The sequence below is a fragment of the Eumetopias jubatus genome, unplaced genomic scaffold (genome assembly GCF_037043125.1).
Source record: "Eumetopias jubatus isolate StellerSeaLion01/CBP00866 unplaced genomic scaffold, mEumJub1_p1.0 scaffold_1, whole genome shotgun sequence".
Classification (NCBI taxonomy): domain Eukaryota; kingdom Metazoa; phylum Chordata; class Mammalia; order Carnivora; family Otariidae; genus Eumetopias; species Eumetopias jubatus.
In genome coordinates this window covers 205,082,893-205,098,868 of record NW_028274807.1, presented here as the reverse complement: position 1 = coordinate 205,098,868, position 15,976 = coordinate 205,082,893, and the positions used below count along the sequence as shown (strand labels likewise).

Here is a 15,976-nt window from a genome sequence, read left to right as displayed (position 1 = left end):
ATACCCCCAGCCCACCCCCTGGGGCTGCCCGGGCAGCCCCTGCAGAAACCAGCAGTTCTGAAGGCCTTGGCCCCAGGGGAACCAGGAGGATGCAGGTGCAGGGTGGGGCAGGGCAGGGTAGGAGTGGGGCGGGCATTCCCTCCCACCCCCGACACACATATTCACACAGGGGCCATGCTCTGGCTTCCCAGGCAGCTGGTCTCAGCAGCATCCAAGCCCCTCACCAAGTTGCCTGGCTCCCGGAGTGCCCCTGAACCCAGAAACCTGGGAGCTGTGGGAGAGGAGGGAGTGTCTGCTTTGCTCTCGAGGGAGCCCCTAGAGGCGGCAGCAGGATGGGTGGGCGGCCCTCGAGCCCCCTGGACAAGCAGCAGCAGCAGCACCTGAGGGGTGAGCTGGCATGGGGTGGGGTGGGAGTGGGGCAGGTGGGGTTTAGGGCTAAGGTTGTCAGACACTGTGTGCCTGACAGTAGTAGGATGCCCTACTAATGTGAATTCCAGATAAGCGATGAATATTCTTGTTTTGTGTAAGTATGTCCCAAATTTTGCATGGGAGCATACTTATGTTAAAAAATGACACCCAATTTATCTGGAATTCACATTTAATTGGTGTCCTGTGTTTTTATTTGTAAATCTGGTAACCATATTCAGGGCATGGGTTCAGGATGAGGGGGAGGGACCAGGTGAGAGGTGGCTCAGCCAGATCTGCTGGGGTGATTTTCCTCGGTGGGAAGGGACCAGCAGGGGGAAACAGGCTCAGTTTCTGATTCAAGACTAAGAGGGGGCTGGTGGCTTTACATGGTTGAACACCTACTATGTGCTGGTTACTGGGGACACAATGGGGTTGAGAATGGTTCCACCCTTCCTGGTTCATGATCTAGACCAGGAAAGAAGACCAAGTTATCATTACAAGAATGGCAGTTGACTAAGCATGGTGGAAAACCCGTAGATTCCTCAAGTCGGGAGGAGAAGAAAGGGTGGGTAACTGCCCACCGAGGGGCTAATGGTCAAGCCAGGACTGGAGGAGTGTGATGGAGTTGGTGGGTAGGAGATGTGGGAAAAGCATCCTAGATAGGGGGAACAGCATGTCCACAGGCATGTGGTGTGTCTTGCAAACACTCAGAACATCCAAGTTCACACCATAGCCCTACCTTCACTCTCTGTGTGACCTTGGGTGAATGACCTCGTCTCTCTAGGTCTCATTCTCTTATCTGTAAAACAGGAATAGCAACAATGCCTACCTCATGGAACCATTGTAAAGATTCAGTAAATTACTCTCTGCCAGGTTGTTGTTTTTTTCCCCTATAGGTGCTTAAACAAGATAAAGATTTATTTCTCTTGCCTATAGAGAGGTACAGTGGCAGGCAACCTGGTAAAAGTTAGACACCTAAACTCCGTCCACATCATGGTTCTACCCATGTGTGGCCTCTGTGCCTAAGACCACCTCGTGGCGCATAATGACTGCTGAAGCTCCAGCCATTGGGTCCACTTTCCAGACAGCAGGATGGATTTATGTCTTACATACAGCCAAGTGCACACATCTTAGGGGAACAGCTTGAAGGACTTCAACACTTGTGTGATCACTTCCTATCAGGATGTAGAAAGTTCTCTGGTGCTAGGGTGAGGCTTTTAAAAGATTTTGAAACTCTCCCCAGGGAAGGGGCCAGAGGAAACTTGGGTGGGATGTATTAGTTCATTATCTTGATCGCGCTGATGGTTTCTTGGGTGTGTAAAGGTGTCAGATTTCATCAGATTGGATGCTTTATGCAAGTAAAATTTATTGTGCATCAGTTACAAATTAGGCCTGAGTCGCTTAATTCCCCCGCCCCCTGCCCCCACGTGGATAGAAACAGTCTGTGGACGGTGAGTGGAATTTGGAGCACTTCTTGTTGGGCACCTTTGTGGCAATGGCGGGAGCTCACAAGGGGCCTCTTTGCCTGTTCTGCCTTCCCCAGGCAGGTCTGCGGGACCTGATTCCACCACCTTACTGTCCCGTTGCCCCTGCAGGCCAGGTGGACACCCTGCTCAGGAACTTCCTGCCCTGCTACCGCGGGCAGCTGGGAGCCTCTGTCCTGCGACAGATCTCCAGTGAGCTGGAGCCCCGGGAGCCAGCCGGATGCCAGCTGATGCGCAGTAAAGTGGGTGCCGCAAAGGGAGGGGGGCTGAGTGAGGGAAGCAGTGGCGGGGGAGGGGGAGGGGGCGGGCTTTGGTTCAGCTGGGGGCCTCCTTCCACCTTGACCCTAGGGGGCGCCAAGACCTGAGAAGACTGTTTAAAAATTCATTCTTTGAACAAACATTCCCTGGGCATCTACTGCAGACCATGCCCTAGGCTAGATACGGCGGGGGGTGGCACAGCAGTGGCGGTTGAAGATCCTGCTCTGCACCCCCCTCCAGGCTCACAGTCTGTTGGTGGGAGAAACGAGCAAGCAAGTTAACAGGTCATGATGCAGGATGACTTCTGATAGGTGCTATGAAGAGAAGATGAAAGGCAGTGTTGGGGGGCAAGGGGTTGGGGTGCATGGAGGGCCCCTCTGAGCTGCGATGTAGAGAATGAGAAGGAACCAGATCTGGAAGCCAGAGTAGGAAGGGAATTCTAGGCAGAGGGGACAACCCGTGCAAAAGCATGCCCACTGGACCCTCAAACCTTTGCACATGTGGGGCCCCCTGCCTGGTGCTCTCCTCCTGTTCTTCCTCATGCTCCAGCCACGCTTCTTCCAAGAAGCCTTCCTCGATCACCACAGCCCCTTCCTGGTTTGGGTGCCTCCTCTGGGGTCCCCACCCCGCTGCTTTTCCAGGGAAGCCGTGGGTCACACATCTGCCTCCCTCACTTGTCTGCCCTGTGAGGGCAGGGGCCAGGCCCGCCCACCTCCCCCTCCCCCATATCCCTTGTGCCCATGTGGTGTCTGCACAGAGTAGGAGCTCAAGTAGAGTTTATCGATGGAACTTAAGAGTGTGGAGCTGCCTGGCTCAGCTCCAGATGTCTCCTGAGCCAACAAATGGCTCCACGTGCCCCGTACGACTCCCCCAGTCCTCACCAGCCTGCGAAATGAGTCTTCAACCAGTGAGGAAACTGAGGCACAGAGAGGTGAGGTGACCTGCCTGAGGTCACCCTGCCAGGAAGAGGCAAGGCATGATTTGAACCTGGATTGGCACCATGCTGGTTACTGACCCTGGGTCCCTGCCCCAGTCAAGGGCTCTGAGTTTTTCCGTCTTTCTCAGATGCCTCTTTTCCCAGTTGTGCCTGCCCTGGGCTGGAGGCTTCCCCAGTCCTGTGGACACAGAGCCTTCTCTCACCTGGGGCTCTCCCTGTCGTGCTTGGGGCATCACAGGACCCCAGGTGTCGCCCCACCTGCACCTTTTGCCACCTGTACGTTCTGGCCACCTGGGCCTGGGCACGGTTGACATTGGGATTTGAGCAGGGTGGGGGATTTCCCCTTGCTTCAGTTTGAACATTTTATAATATACTTACTTTATATATCATTTCTATAACAATTTTTTTTAAGGATTTTATTTTATTTTTTAAGTTTTTAAAATTTTTTATCTGTTTATTTGAGAGAGAGACAGAGACAGAGATAGCAAGAGAGGGACGAGAGAGAAAGCGAGACAACAAGTGGGAAGAAGCAGGCACCCCGCTGAGCAGGGAGCCCGACGTGGGGCTCGATCCCAGGACCCTGGGATCATGACCTGAGCCGAAGGCAGATGCTTAACCTACTGAGCCACCCAGGTGCCCCTCTATAACAATATTTTAACAATATTATTATGAAAAATCTCAGGCCTCGGAGAAAGTTTGGAGAATCATTCAACAAACACCCGAGTTTCTACTGCCCCATCAAAGAATGAAAACATCACAAATACAGTTAATTTTTTCATCAAATACTTATCGAGCACCATCTGTGCACTGGGCCTTGCTCTGGGACCCAGTGATGAAAAAAATGCACACAATTCAGGTGGCCAGGTAGTGGGAAGAGCAACAAAGATAATAAGGTGATGTCCCACCCTGCCCAAGGGAGGGGTCTGTGGACAGAGGACTGGCTGTTTCACATGAAGGCGAACTACAACTGCTCCATGACCCACGAATCCCTCTTGTATTAGTTAGCTAACACCGCGTAACAACACATCACACCGTCAGTGGCTGGAGACAACCCACGTGTATTACCTTACAGTAGCTGTGGGTCAGGAATCTAGACACAGCCTCCCGAGTTCTTTCTTTTGGGGTCTCTCACAGACTGCAATCAAGATGTTGGCCAGGGCTGGGATCTCCTCTGAGGCTCAAGTGGGGAACATGTTGTCTGCTTCCAAGTGGGGACTGTGGGGGGATTCGATCAGTTTGTATTTGGAAGTGTCACAAACAAGTGCATGCTCTCAGCATGTGAGAGAGAATAGTGGTGCCATAGCAACAGCACCCGACCTCCCTGTACTTGGTGGAGGCTGGGATGGATGGAGGGTGCTTTCTAAAGGTGGCCTGGACATGGGGACACTGGTTTGTGCCCCTGACATCCACTGGCCTCTCCTCCTGCAGAAACTTCCCCGAGTCCGTGAACACCAAGGGCCTCTGACCCAGTTTGGGGGCCACCCACCTCGGTGGCAGCCGATCTTCTGTGTCCTGCGTGGGGATGGCCGCCTGGAGTGGTTCAGCCACAGGGAGGTAAGCAAGTGTCTCTTGTCTCTTCCGTTCTGGCCTCACCAACCCACTCCCCTCAGCATGGGTTGGGGGTCCAGCTTCCAACGTGGCCCTCTTTCCTTTCTTCAGTTACCTAGTATGAATTGAGCGTCCCTATGAGATTGGCCTGGGATGGGTGACCATCTCTTGCTGGGCTGGGTAGGTAAATTGAGGTCCAGGCCAGGAGTAGGGATTTACTCATGGTCATCAGCAGAACTGAGGTTGAAACTGAGAGTCCTCTGTGTATCACATCTGGCTGGGGAATTTGGGCAGGTCATTTGTGCCCCTGGGACTCAGTTTCCACCTCTGTGAAATGGGATGATGGTGGTCCAGGCCACACGGGGCTGTGAGGATTCAATGAAATAATCCTCAGACAATATTTGGGACTAGCCTAGCACACAGTGGGTGCTGGGTGCTTGACTACAGGGAGCGAGGTAGAGTGGGTAGAGGACTTCCCTAGCTAGCCCTAAGCCTTCCCCCAGTCCCACATGGGACATGGAAGGCACTGTTTAGACCTGTCCCAAGCTGGTTCTCTGGATGCCTTTCATAGGAATATGAAAATGGGGGCCATCCCTTGGGTTCCATGGCCTTGACAGGGTATACTGTCCTGACTTCCCAGCGTGAATATCTCCACCTATTGGACACTCTCTGCCCAGTCTCCTCAGGTAAGTTTCCTGGGACGTCAAGAGCAGGTTTCTTTAGTTTAGAATTGTTGACAGTTGGGGCCAAATCATTCTTTGCAGGGAGGGGGACACCCTGTGCATTGCAGGATGTTGAACAACATCCCTGGCCTCCACCCACTTGATGGCAGTAGCACACACACCCCCCCATGAGAGGTGTGACAATCAAAAATATCTCCAGACATCCTCAGGTATCCACTGGGGGTAGTATTGCCTTTGGGTGAGCACCCCAGCTCTAGCAAGAGAAATATCCACTCTCATCAGAGAGAGAAGGAGACTTAGAACTCTGGACCAGAATCGAAGTAGCAAGGGTAAAACAATAAAACCTGGGTTCGGCAAGCATGTGGGGAGATGGGCACTGGTGGGTGGGCTGTGGCTGTAGGGCTGGGGTGACCAGCGATTTCTGCCTTCCGGATTACTGCATCTTCCGGTGGTCCCATCTATCACTCTGGAAATCAGAACCAAACACTGAGGATTTAGGACACCCCAAATTAATTAACCAAAAAGAAATTCACTCATTTTGTCCCCCCCAACAATCCCCCCAACAGTCCTCCCAATAATATCTCATTAGTATCACTTTTAAGCCCACTTTATAGGCAGGAAACCCGAGGTTCAGATAGAAAACCTGCGCCCTACACATAGAGCTAGCAGATGATTTGGCGGGGTTTGAATCTGGACCTGGCTGAACCCCCAGAGCAAGCAGGGCTCAGATCACATGCCCACTCAGCTTGATTGGTGGTGGCTGCCTAGGCCTCTGGGTTAAGGAGGATCCTGAGGCTGGGAAACAATGCTGGGATGGATTGCTGATGTCCGTCTGCCATGGGCCCACCTCCCCCTGGGACTGAGCTAGAATCAGGAGAGTGCAATTATGAAAGCGTAGCTCATCCTTATTGAGCAACTGCCCACCCTGGGGGCTCCTCTAAGCATGTCATGGGTGTTTTCATCTAGTGCACGGATGATTGTAAGAGTGAGTGCGTGAATGAAGACACAATCTCCTCTGCCCGCTTGCAGGAGAGCATACACAGGAAGAGTCTGACCCCCTCCTGGAAATGCCGGTGAACTTCCCCCTATTCCTGAAGCACCCCTTCCGCCGGCACTTCTGTTTCTCTGCAGCCACGGGAGAAGCGCAGCAAGCCTGGAGGCTAGCCCTACAGGGTGGCATCCGGCTCCGTGGCACAGGTGGGTCCTGGGAAAGGCCAGGCAGCTGTGGGTCTTGGAGTCTGAGGTAAGGTAGCTCTGCCCCTGCTGGCCATGGGGTCATCGTCTCCAAGCTTCTGGTTTCTTTATGAAATGGATTGTGGGGGGAGACAGAAGCGACAACTGGCAGTTACAAGTGACCCAGGCTGCAGGGCTGCGATGGGGACACAGCCCTGTGGCGGCTTAGCCTGGGAGATCAGGGAGGGCTACTCGGAGGAGGGGAGGAAGGGATGTCAAGCCTGGGGTCTGACAAGGATAAGGGGCCAGCTAGGTGAAGAAGGGGAACAGGACCGACACATATGTTGAACAGGTTGTTGAGTGCACAGATGGACCTATGTGGAGGGGCAGCAGGGGACTGAAGCGCAGCCCGGGCTGTGACTGTCCACAGTGGATGCTTTTTCCTAAATCGTATTATAAAGGTGCCTTATGGGCGGGTGATGATCCTGGGGCATCTTGTTCCCTGCAGAGGGCACTGCTTGTGCAAGGGTCTGGAGATGGGTGAGCCTTGGGCGTTCTGGGACCTGGTGAGGAGGTCGAAGGCTTCCTTCCCTGGGCGGTAGGGAGCCAGGCGGAGGTGAGAGCAGGGGAGGAGTGGGCTGGCACTGAGGAGCTGCCCCCTCAGTCCTGCAACGAAGTCAGGCCCCCGCCGCCCGTGCCTTCCTGGACGCCGTGAGACTCTATCGGCGGCACCAAGGCCACTTTGGCGACGACGATGTGACCCTGGGCTCGGACGCCGAGGTCAGTGCCAAGCAAGGCCGTCCCCGGGACCCTCTAGGCCCGCCGCAGCGCAGCGCTCACGGTCCCCTCTCCCGCAGGTGCTGACCGGGGTGCTGATGCGGGAGCTGCTGCCGGCGCTGCGAGCCCAGACCCTGCCCGGCCTGCGGGGGGCCAGGCGCAACCGTGCCTGGGCCTGGACCGAGGTAGGAGCGGGGTCGCGGAGGTGGGGCCGGGACACGCGGGGGGACCGGATCCGGGGGCCCATCTCCCCCCTTCCTCGCCACTGTCCCCTAAACTCTCTCTGCGTCTCTCTGCGTCTCCGTCTCTCTGTTCTCGCACCCCCGCCCCATCTCGGCTCCCTCCCGCGCCTCTGGCCCGTGTGGGGTCCCCTCGGCCGGGCCGGGCAGCTCCTAGACGCAGTGCACGCCGCCGTCCTGGCCCAGGCCTCCGCCGGGCTCCGCGCCTTCCAGCCAGAAAAGGACGAGCTGCTCGCGGTCCTGGAGAAAACCCTCCGGCCCGACATGGACCAGATACTGCGGCAGCAGGAGCGCTTGGCGGGGAAGCTGCGGGGTGAGCCCTGGGGGCGGGGCCTGGGGAGGCAGGGGCGGGGCCGGGAGCCTGAGAGGTGGAGAGAGAACCTGGTGGGTGTAAGGGGTGGGGCCGAGAATCCCTACCCGAGACCCAGCTGGGCAGAGCAGGGGAGGGGGTGGGGGGGAGGAAGGGGAAGAAAGGGCGTGGGGGGGGAATAGGAGGGGAAGAAAGGGCGGGCACAAGGGACTGGGTCTCAGTGAGCGTCTGGGCGTGGCCGAGGCTCCAGGATGCGAGACGAGGGCGGGGTCAAGAGGGCAGTCGGGGCGTGGAAGGGCGTTGGGTTAGGAATGGAGCGAGGGACACCCAGTGGCGAGACTGGTGGAGGCACAGGCAGTGGCCGACCTGACCCGGGATATCCCGGTCAGATGGCGGAGGCTCCCACTCCGCTCAGTAACCAAGAGAACCGAGCTGGAATCCGGACTCTCCCTCTGGGGCGTGGGACTTTGAGCTGATTGCTGCCGTACTCAGAGCCTCAGTTTTCTCTGGTGTGAAATGATAGAAGAGGGTGCTCAGAGTCTGAGCTCCTGTCCTCCTCCTCGTGCTGAGCCCAAAGCTGCCTCCACCCCCTTTGCGGAGCACCTGTGGAGGAGACCCAGGCTACTGTCTTCCACTCCCAGTCGAGGTCCAGCGCCCCCTGGAGTCGTGCCTGCGCGGGAAGGTGGACACACAGCTGTCCCTGGTCACGCAAAAGCTGCTGAGCTCCATGGAAGCCGTGCTCTCGGCAGTGCAGACCCTCCTAGCTCAGGGCATGGACCGCCTGTCTCGCCATCTGCGTGGGAACTCCTCTGGCACGCAGCTGCGCAAGGAGGTGAGCTCCAGTGTGTGTGTGTGGGGGGGGGTGTTCATCCGATGGACCGGCAGTGTGTTAACTTTACAGAAGAGTTTCATGGACTCTTTCATCTTTCTGTTTGAAAACCTCTTTTGAAAACCTTTCTTGAACTTTGTTCTAGGCTGCTTTTTACTTATTGTAGATCATCATGCTATGGTCACTGAGGGCACAGTTTAAAAACATGGTTGGGGGAGGAGTAAAATGACCAGAGTAGCATTTTAGCAATATGAGTCTGGAGTCACCTACCCTCAAATTCCTCCTCTTCCCATTCCCTGTCGTTGGAGCCCACCCCATTCCCTAAGCCAGTGAATTCTGCTCCACACAGGTCACCTCAGTTCTTCTGATATTAAATGAAGACCTACTAAGAGCCAGGAAAACTTCAACTCATTAAGCTTCCGTTTCATAATCATCTCCTCCAGGAACTTTCTCCCTCTGCTCCCTCTCTGCATCCACAGCTACTTGTGTTTCCTTCCTCACAGACGGGTTTACATGCCCCTGTAGTTGTTTATAGTTTATCTCCCCCAACTTTTCTGAGCTCCTTGAGGCCAAAGACCATATTGGATTACTCCATTTCTGCAGCCACAGAGCCCCCCAGCACAGAGAGGGCATCAGGTGGTGGGTGTAGATGTGACAAGGGCTGTGTTTGCCTATTTCTTCTCAATCATGCCAGCACTGCATGTTATCCATTTTTTTTCAGGTTTTACCATTTTATGTCCATCACACCATACCTGTTACTTTTATTATGCATTTTTTGGGTAATGACTGAGGTGGGATGTATTTCCATTTGCATTTCTCCTACTATGAATTGGCCGTGAGATCCTTGGCCCTGCTTTTCCTTCGACTGATGGTGCTTTTCTCACCTGCCTGCCATTGGAGCCCAGGTTTACTCATTTGGGGAGATGCCGTGGGACCCAAAGCTGATGCAGACCTGCTACCGTGAGGTTGAGCGAAGCCAGGGGAGCCTGGGGCAGCTGGTGGTGCCATTTGGCTTCTTTGGAACACAAAGCCTGGTGTTTGGGGCCCAGGATCTCGCACAGCAGGTGAGGGGGAGAGGGAGGCTGAAGGAGGCAGGGGCAGCAGAGTCCACTGAACAGGTGCCAAGTATGCGCTAGGGAGACTGTGATGACCAACAGACCTAGCCTCCCTCACTGGGCTCACGTGTGGTGGACAGGGCTGTAGTGGGGACACACGGGGTGCTATGGGAGCCCTGGGGAGGTGCTCGATTCATCTCCAGCGTTAGGAGGACCTCCAGGAGGAGAGGACTTCTGAACTGAGGCAGCAGGGGGACGAATGGGGGTGGGGTATGTCCTGGGTAGAGGGAAAAGTGTGGATCAGCACCCGGAGGTGAGGGAGTTTGCCTGCATTTGGCGGAAATGAAGCCATTTAGAGAAATTGGGTTGTAGGTTTCAATCGAGGGCAGAAAGGTGGGAGATGTGTCAGCAAGGTGGATGGGCAGATAGGTCAGGGATTTGAATATGGGGCTAAGGGGCCAGGCTCTGTCCTGAGGGCAATGGGGAGCACCAGCAGGTGTGTGAGCAGGGGAGGGGTGTGATCAGATTCAAGATTTAGGAAGCCCTACCTGGGGAAGGGGGGCTGTTGGGGGCAGGAGTCGAAGAGGCAAGGAGGCCTGAACTAGAATGGAGATGATGGAGAGAAGTGGGGTGTGTTTGAAGGCCAAGGGAATGGGACCTGCTAATTGACATGGTGAGTGAAGGAGACAGGGATTGAGAAGACCAAGCACTGCCTAGTACAGTTGTTCAATTTGTACACTGCACAAGAGCACTCAGACAAGGAGGCTGAACTCCAACCAGCTCTCTGCTCCCCCAGACTGAGCACCCTGGCACCATCTTCCAGAGGGGAGGGCACTTTCTGCTAGATTACACATAGGTTCCCACTAATTGCCTGACTCCCAGGTCCTGAGTGGAGGGAGATGCTGTTTCTTGGACAAAAAGGAGGTTGGGGAAAAGTAGCTGGTTGGGTCAGTCTGGAGGCTGAGAAGGGTCAGCCAGGTAGTCGCAGGGCCCAAAAGGCTGGAGCATGGATTCCCAGGGGGTTTATCAGATGCTCTTCCTGCAGCTTATGGCCGACACCGTGACCACCTTCCTACAGCTGGCGGACCAGTGTCTGACCACAGCCCTGGACTGCACCCAGGCTGCCCAGCAGCTGGAGAAAGTCCGGGGACGTGTGCTGAAGGTGAGGTCCACCGGGAGGGCATGGGAGTGGGCCTGGCTGCTCCAATGGCCACTGGACCGGCCACTGTGTGTGTCCGGCAGAAGTTCCAGTCAGACAGCAGCTTGGCGCGGAGCAAGTTCATCCGCGGGTGGCTACTCTGCATTTTCTTGCCCTTTGTGTTGCACCAGCTGGAGAGGAGCTGCAAAGTGGTGAGTAAGAGGGCACGTGCGTGCACACCCTAGAGGACAACCAAGTGTCTGTCTCTTTCTATAAACTGGGCAGAGGGCTCTCTCCCTCGGAGTCACTGAGAAAGAGACTCTTGTTCCCTAAGCCCTGTGGTTGGGGTGGATGGCTCTTCTGGGCTCCCACTATGCCCTCTGCTTCTCCCATGAGAGTGCTCAGCATCTGTCATTTGAAAGCTGGGGTGGGGGCCCAGGCATCGTATATCAGTGGGTGACATGGGCTTCAGGGAAGGGAGGAGGCAAAGAGGGAATGTGTGTGTGTTGGGGGGTTTGCCGGGTGGTCAGGGAGCCTCTCGCTGAGAATGATACCTGAGAAGCAGTGAACTGAGGGCATGAGCCATGTCCCAGGGAAGCGTGGTCGGGGCAGAAGGCATAGCACGTGCAAAGACCCTGAGGTCGGACAGTGCCTGGTGTGTGGGAGGAATAGTGAGGAGGCGCGCATGGCTGGAGCTCGGTGAGTGAGGGCGTGGTAAGGGGGCGGGAGAGAAGGTCACAAGGGTCTGGTCACACAGGGGCGCCAGGCAGGGGTCTGCCTCAGATCCTGTCGCCGAGAAAGTTGGGTGGGAGGGTTAGCGGAGATAGCCGCACTATTCCCATTGAGGTGTGACGTGCTGTGTTTCACCGATCCCCACAACAACCTGAGGGAATATGGATCAAGGAGTCCGTTGTAGAGATGAGGAAATTTAGTCCCAAGGCTCCCCCCCCCTCCCCCCCCCCCCCCCCCGCTAATCAGGGTCAAAGTTGCAACCCTCCCCTCCAGCCCAGCCCCTCAGCCGCCTCTGTTCCAGGAGCTGCTTGAGTTCGAAGGAGACGTCCTTGCTGTGGGTAGCCCAGCCCTGACCATCGAGGACATCTATAAAGACATTGTCCAGGGGGTCCTGCTGCAAAGGATTGACAGAGGTGAGCCCCATTCCTCTATGGCTCAAGGAAGCCTGGTGACCCCTGGCTCTGTGTACCATGAACGTGGCTCTACCACGTTCCCCGTCACCTCTTACTTCCTGTCAACACTAGCCCCAGGGTAGGACTGGGACAGATGGGGACTAGGGTGCGAGTCTTTGAGGGGCAGTGATGGAAGTTCCCTAAAGGAGGGGGCATTGGAGCAAGGCTGTGAGGGGTGTGTAGGAGTTCCCAGGATGAGGGGAAGGAGGCAAAATTCAGAAACTGGGGGTAGACATTTATATTTATTCATTCAGTAACTACTCCCTGTTCTTTCTGGGCTGACATTGAAACCCCTAGAATTCTTGGATCTTCTGGGCTGGGGAGCAGCTCCAGAACCATCTCTTCTCCTTCTTGCTTCAATCAGTTTGTTCATGACCTAATGACTGAGACTGCAGAGATGTGTGCTGGGATGAGCCATGTGAGAATGAAGGCATGTCATGGCATCCACGTGGCTGATGCAGAGGACAGGAAGGAGAATGGAAGGAGAGGAGGCTGGGGGCTGCCGGGGCAGGTGTGCAGGGCCTGAAATAACAGGCAGAGGAGGTTAGGCTTTATTGAGCGGGCAAGGGGGAGCCATGGAGAGTGTGTGAGCAGAGGGCAACAGTGACCATCCTGGAAGCCAGGGAGGAGGCTGAGGGCACAGTCCTGGAGGTGAAGGATGGACTCAGGCAGCTCTCCTCTTTCTTGGGAGAAAACCAAAGACAGTAGGGTTCTGGAAGCCAGGAAATGAGGGTGAGGATGTCCCTGGTCTTTGGGCATCCAAACAAAAAGAGCTAAATTCCCTTAGAAAAGGGATCTTTTAATGGAGAAAAAGCTATTCTCTAATTGGAAAAAAAAAAATCCAGAAACGGGTAACTTCAGAGAGTTTCTGTTCCTAGAGATTTGCATGTCCTTAATTGACTTGTAATGTCTGCTTGGAGTGCTGTGTTGGCAGGTGGGGCTGGTAGGGGGCTCAATGAAAGTGTGGGGATCGGCTAGCAATGTCTGCCATGGGCACAGGTATGGAGAGAGGCTTATTTGAATTTGGGTTCCTGGTTGAGACATTTCCTCCCATCCTTTGCCCTCTTGTGGCCTCTCTGAGAGAATGCATGGAATCCCCAGGTGGGTCCAAGGTTTTATCTCTCGCTTTAGAATTGAAAAAGGCCCTTGGTGCCAGTGACGTGTCTTGCACTCCGGATGGCTGCTCGGAGGCCCCATGGGACCGGAAAGGAGTAGGTGAGGACCTCAAATGCCCTTGGGCCATGCCAGTGAATTGTTGGGGGGTAGTGGGGCCTGGCATGGGGTGTAAGGGATGGTTGTAAGTGTGGATTCCTGGATGGAACAGCATATATATCTTATCCCCTGACCCAGCCGGGTTGGCCAAGCTCATGGTAAAAGGGCAATGGGGAGCCAGTGTTTGTCTGAGCCACAGAGGTACTCTCTGACATGCATAGGAATTTGTGTCCCGTTTCGTCTTGCCAGGACTAGGACTCCATGGAGTCTCTCCCAGCAGCTACCAGTTCCCAACACTGCAAGGGGAGATTGTGGTGATGGGAGCCTTGGGTCCACCACAACAAGGGCTGCTCTGGGAGATGGGTATAGGGAGCCAGGCTCAGGGCCAGGGCAGCCTGGCCTACTGCAGGATCCTACAGCGAGCTCTTTGTTGGAATAGTAAATGCATGTAGGGCTGAGGCTGACACTACTGGTGGGGCAGGGATCCTCAGCTCCAGCCGTGAGATGGAAATGTGTCATGGGGACTTCCCTGAAATGGGGCAGAAAACAACTGGTCCAACTAGAAGCAGACCAGCGGGCAGGACGGCTGTAACCTGGATGTTCAGAATCCAGGGCAGGTGCAGGGATTCTGGAACAGCTCACAGCTCAATCCCCTTGTGTATTGCTGTTGTGAGAGCCAACTAAGCAGCTCCCACATTTTTCAGCCACAGAAACTCTGAGATAATATGTGTTGTTTTTAGCTGCTAACTTTTGGGACCATTTGTTACACAGCAATAGCTAACTAATACACTAATACATTGCTGATCTGGGGTAGCCTCCCGTAGTTGATCACTGTAGATAAACTGATGAATATACATAAGTGCTGGGATGAATGGAGATTAAACTATCTTAGAAAGACTTCTAGGTGTCAGGATATTTGGGGATTCGCAAGTGAGGATGAGGGATTGTAAATGGGCCCCTTAATCTATTTGACCAGAATCTAACCAATGATGGCCATTTTGCTTCTAGTCTTCCAACTAACTGTTAATGTTGCAGGGAATGACCTTGTACATACTTTCCAGGCAAGTGCAGGTCTCTGTGGGTAAATCCCCCAGTATGAAATCGCAGGGTTTTGAGCATTTGTATTTGGCATTTCAACAGCAGTCTCCAGAGCACTCTTCACCAGTCTGGTCCTACCTGGTGACCCTTACCTGTGTGCAGGTGGCCTATTTCCCCACAGACTGCACAGGCTACCAGCTGACTCAGGATTTCTCAGATCTTCTGAGTGAATAATGGCATCTTGGCATCATTTTTATGAGCGTGTCTTGTTGGAGATGGATTAAGCATCTTTTTGTGTGTTTAAGAACTGCTTTTAGCTTCTTTTCTGTGAAACTTTGTTCCCCTCCTTGGCCCACGTATCTTCTGGGCGCTTGTCATTTTCGGCTCAGTTTCTTTTGCTAGGCTTCCATTTACTGAGCATTTACTCTGTGCCAGGCATTTTTGATGTGTTTTGGCATCCCGATGACACTTTCTATTTTACAGATGAGGAAGCTGAGGCTCAGAGAGGAACTTGCCCTGGGCAGCCAGGCTCTGGTACTGAGGTCCGGTCACTCTGCCCGCTGCCTCCTCCTAGAACATTCCGCAGTTGAGTCTTTGGCCACCTCCGTCCTCGTTCCCATTGGATAAATGTCTACTAGTGGAATTTCAGAGTCAAGCATATGCACCATTTCAAGGCTTTTATAACCCTCATACCTCCACCTCATTCCTCTCCAGAAAAGCTGGGCTTTTTTTTTACACTCCGATCAGCGGCATTTGTGCATATTCTCCATATCCTTTCCAAACACTAGAAATTTTCACAAAAGAAAAAAAAGTGAATTTGAGACACACACATTTCATTGTTTAGTTTGAATTTCATTAATGATTACACTGAACCTAAAAATATGTTTATTGGCCATTTTTATGTTTGTACTTTTTGTTGTTGTTTTTTAAGTGAATTGCATGTTCATGGCTTTTACCTACTTTTCAGGAGAGTTCTTATTGATCTCTAGTAACTCTTTGTATATTAAAGATATTAATGCTTTGTTATACAGGTTACAGGTACTTTTATTCTCAGCCTGCTGTGGACCTTTTGGTTTTGTTTATTTGCTCCAAATCTTAACTTGGTATCAAGTTTCCCAGCTGAGAGTGAAGCATTTGCTGACTTCCCTCCGCTTGCCAGAAGAGTCATCTGTCTACTGGGGGTTGGCAGCTTCTCCCTATCACAAGCCTTCCAGCTGCTTCCGGAGCAGATTCCGAGGGATTTCCCCAGGGTCCTTCTTGGTTCAGCTTTCAGAGGGGGATATTCACGCTCCATGGAGATGGTTTCCTCCCATTCTGCCCTGGAGTTTTCAGCCTCCCCAGAGAGAAAGATTTTCTTCACTTTTCCTGATTTTACCCTCCAACTCAAACTTCTGGGATACATTTGTGCTTTCACAGCCCTTGTACAGTTGTTTTGTTTGTTTGTTTTCTATTTTTTATTTTTTAAAGATTTTATTTATTTATTTGCTAGAGAGAGAGAGCATAGGCGAGAGAGAGTGAGCGAGAGTACAAGCAGGGGGTGCTGCAGGCAGAGGGAGAAGCAGGCTCCCTGCTGAGCAAGGAGCCCGATGCGGGACTCGATCCCAGGACCCTGGGATCATGACCTGAGCCGAAGGCAGCCGCTTAACCGACTGAGCCACCCAGGCGTCCCTGTTTGTTTGTTTCTTAAATTTTTAACCTAGAAC

At 53.7% G+C, this 15,976-nt stretch overlaps 1 protein-coding gene across 2 annotated transcripts; it reads left to right on the top strand.

The window, feature by feature from the left end:
• Positions 1-140: 140 nt before the first annotated feature.
• On the top strand, positions 141-15,290 carry NIBAN3 (niban apoptosis regulator 3). Of its 2 annotated transcripts, XM_028087030.2 has the most exons (15): positions 146-387; positions 2,004-2,134; positions 4,516-4,641; positions 5,207-5,321; positions 6,348-6,515; positions 7,156-7,271; positions 7,349-7,453; positions 7,658-7,820; positions 8,459-8,649; positions 9,552-9,710; positions 10,747-10,863; positions 10,944-11,051; positions 11,873-11,984; positions 13,155-13,238; positions 14,757-15,290. In XM_028087030.2, the coding sequence occupies exons 1-15, from the start codon at positions 333-335 to the stop codon at positions 14,861-14,863; spliced, it is 1,857 nt and encodes a 618-aa protein (XP_027942831.1). In that variant the 5' UTR covers positions 146-332; the 3' UTR covers positions 14,864-15,290. The 2 variants fall into 2 exon arrangements, with proteins under 2 accessions (XP_027942833.1, XP_027942831.1); XM_028087032.2 differs by lacking the exons at positions 13,155-13,238; positions 14,757-15,290 and adding an exon at positions 11,433-11,538 and having other exon boundaries at positions 141-387; positions 11,873-11,978.
• The last annotated feature ends 686 nt before the right edge of the window (positions 15,291-15,976 follow it).

Coding starts and splice junctions, on each gene's coding strand:
- NIBAN3 (XM_028087030.2), top strand. CDS start 333: ATGGGTGGGCGGCCCTCGAGCCCCCTGGACAAGCAGCAGCAGCAGCAC. Junction 7,272..7,348: donor CCCTGGGCTCGGACGCCGAG/GTCAGTGCCAAG, acceptor CCTCTCCCGCAG/GTGCTGACCGGGGTGCTGAT. Junction 10,864..10,943: donor TCCGGGGACGTGTGCTGAAG/GTGAGGTCCACC, acceptor TGTGTCCGGCAG/AAGTTCCAGTCAGACAGCAG.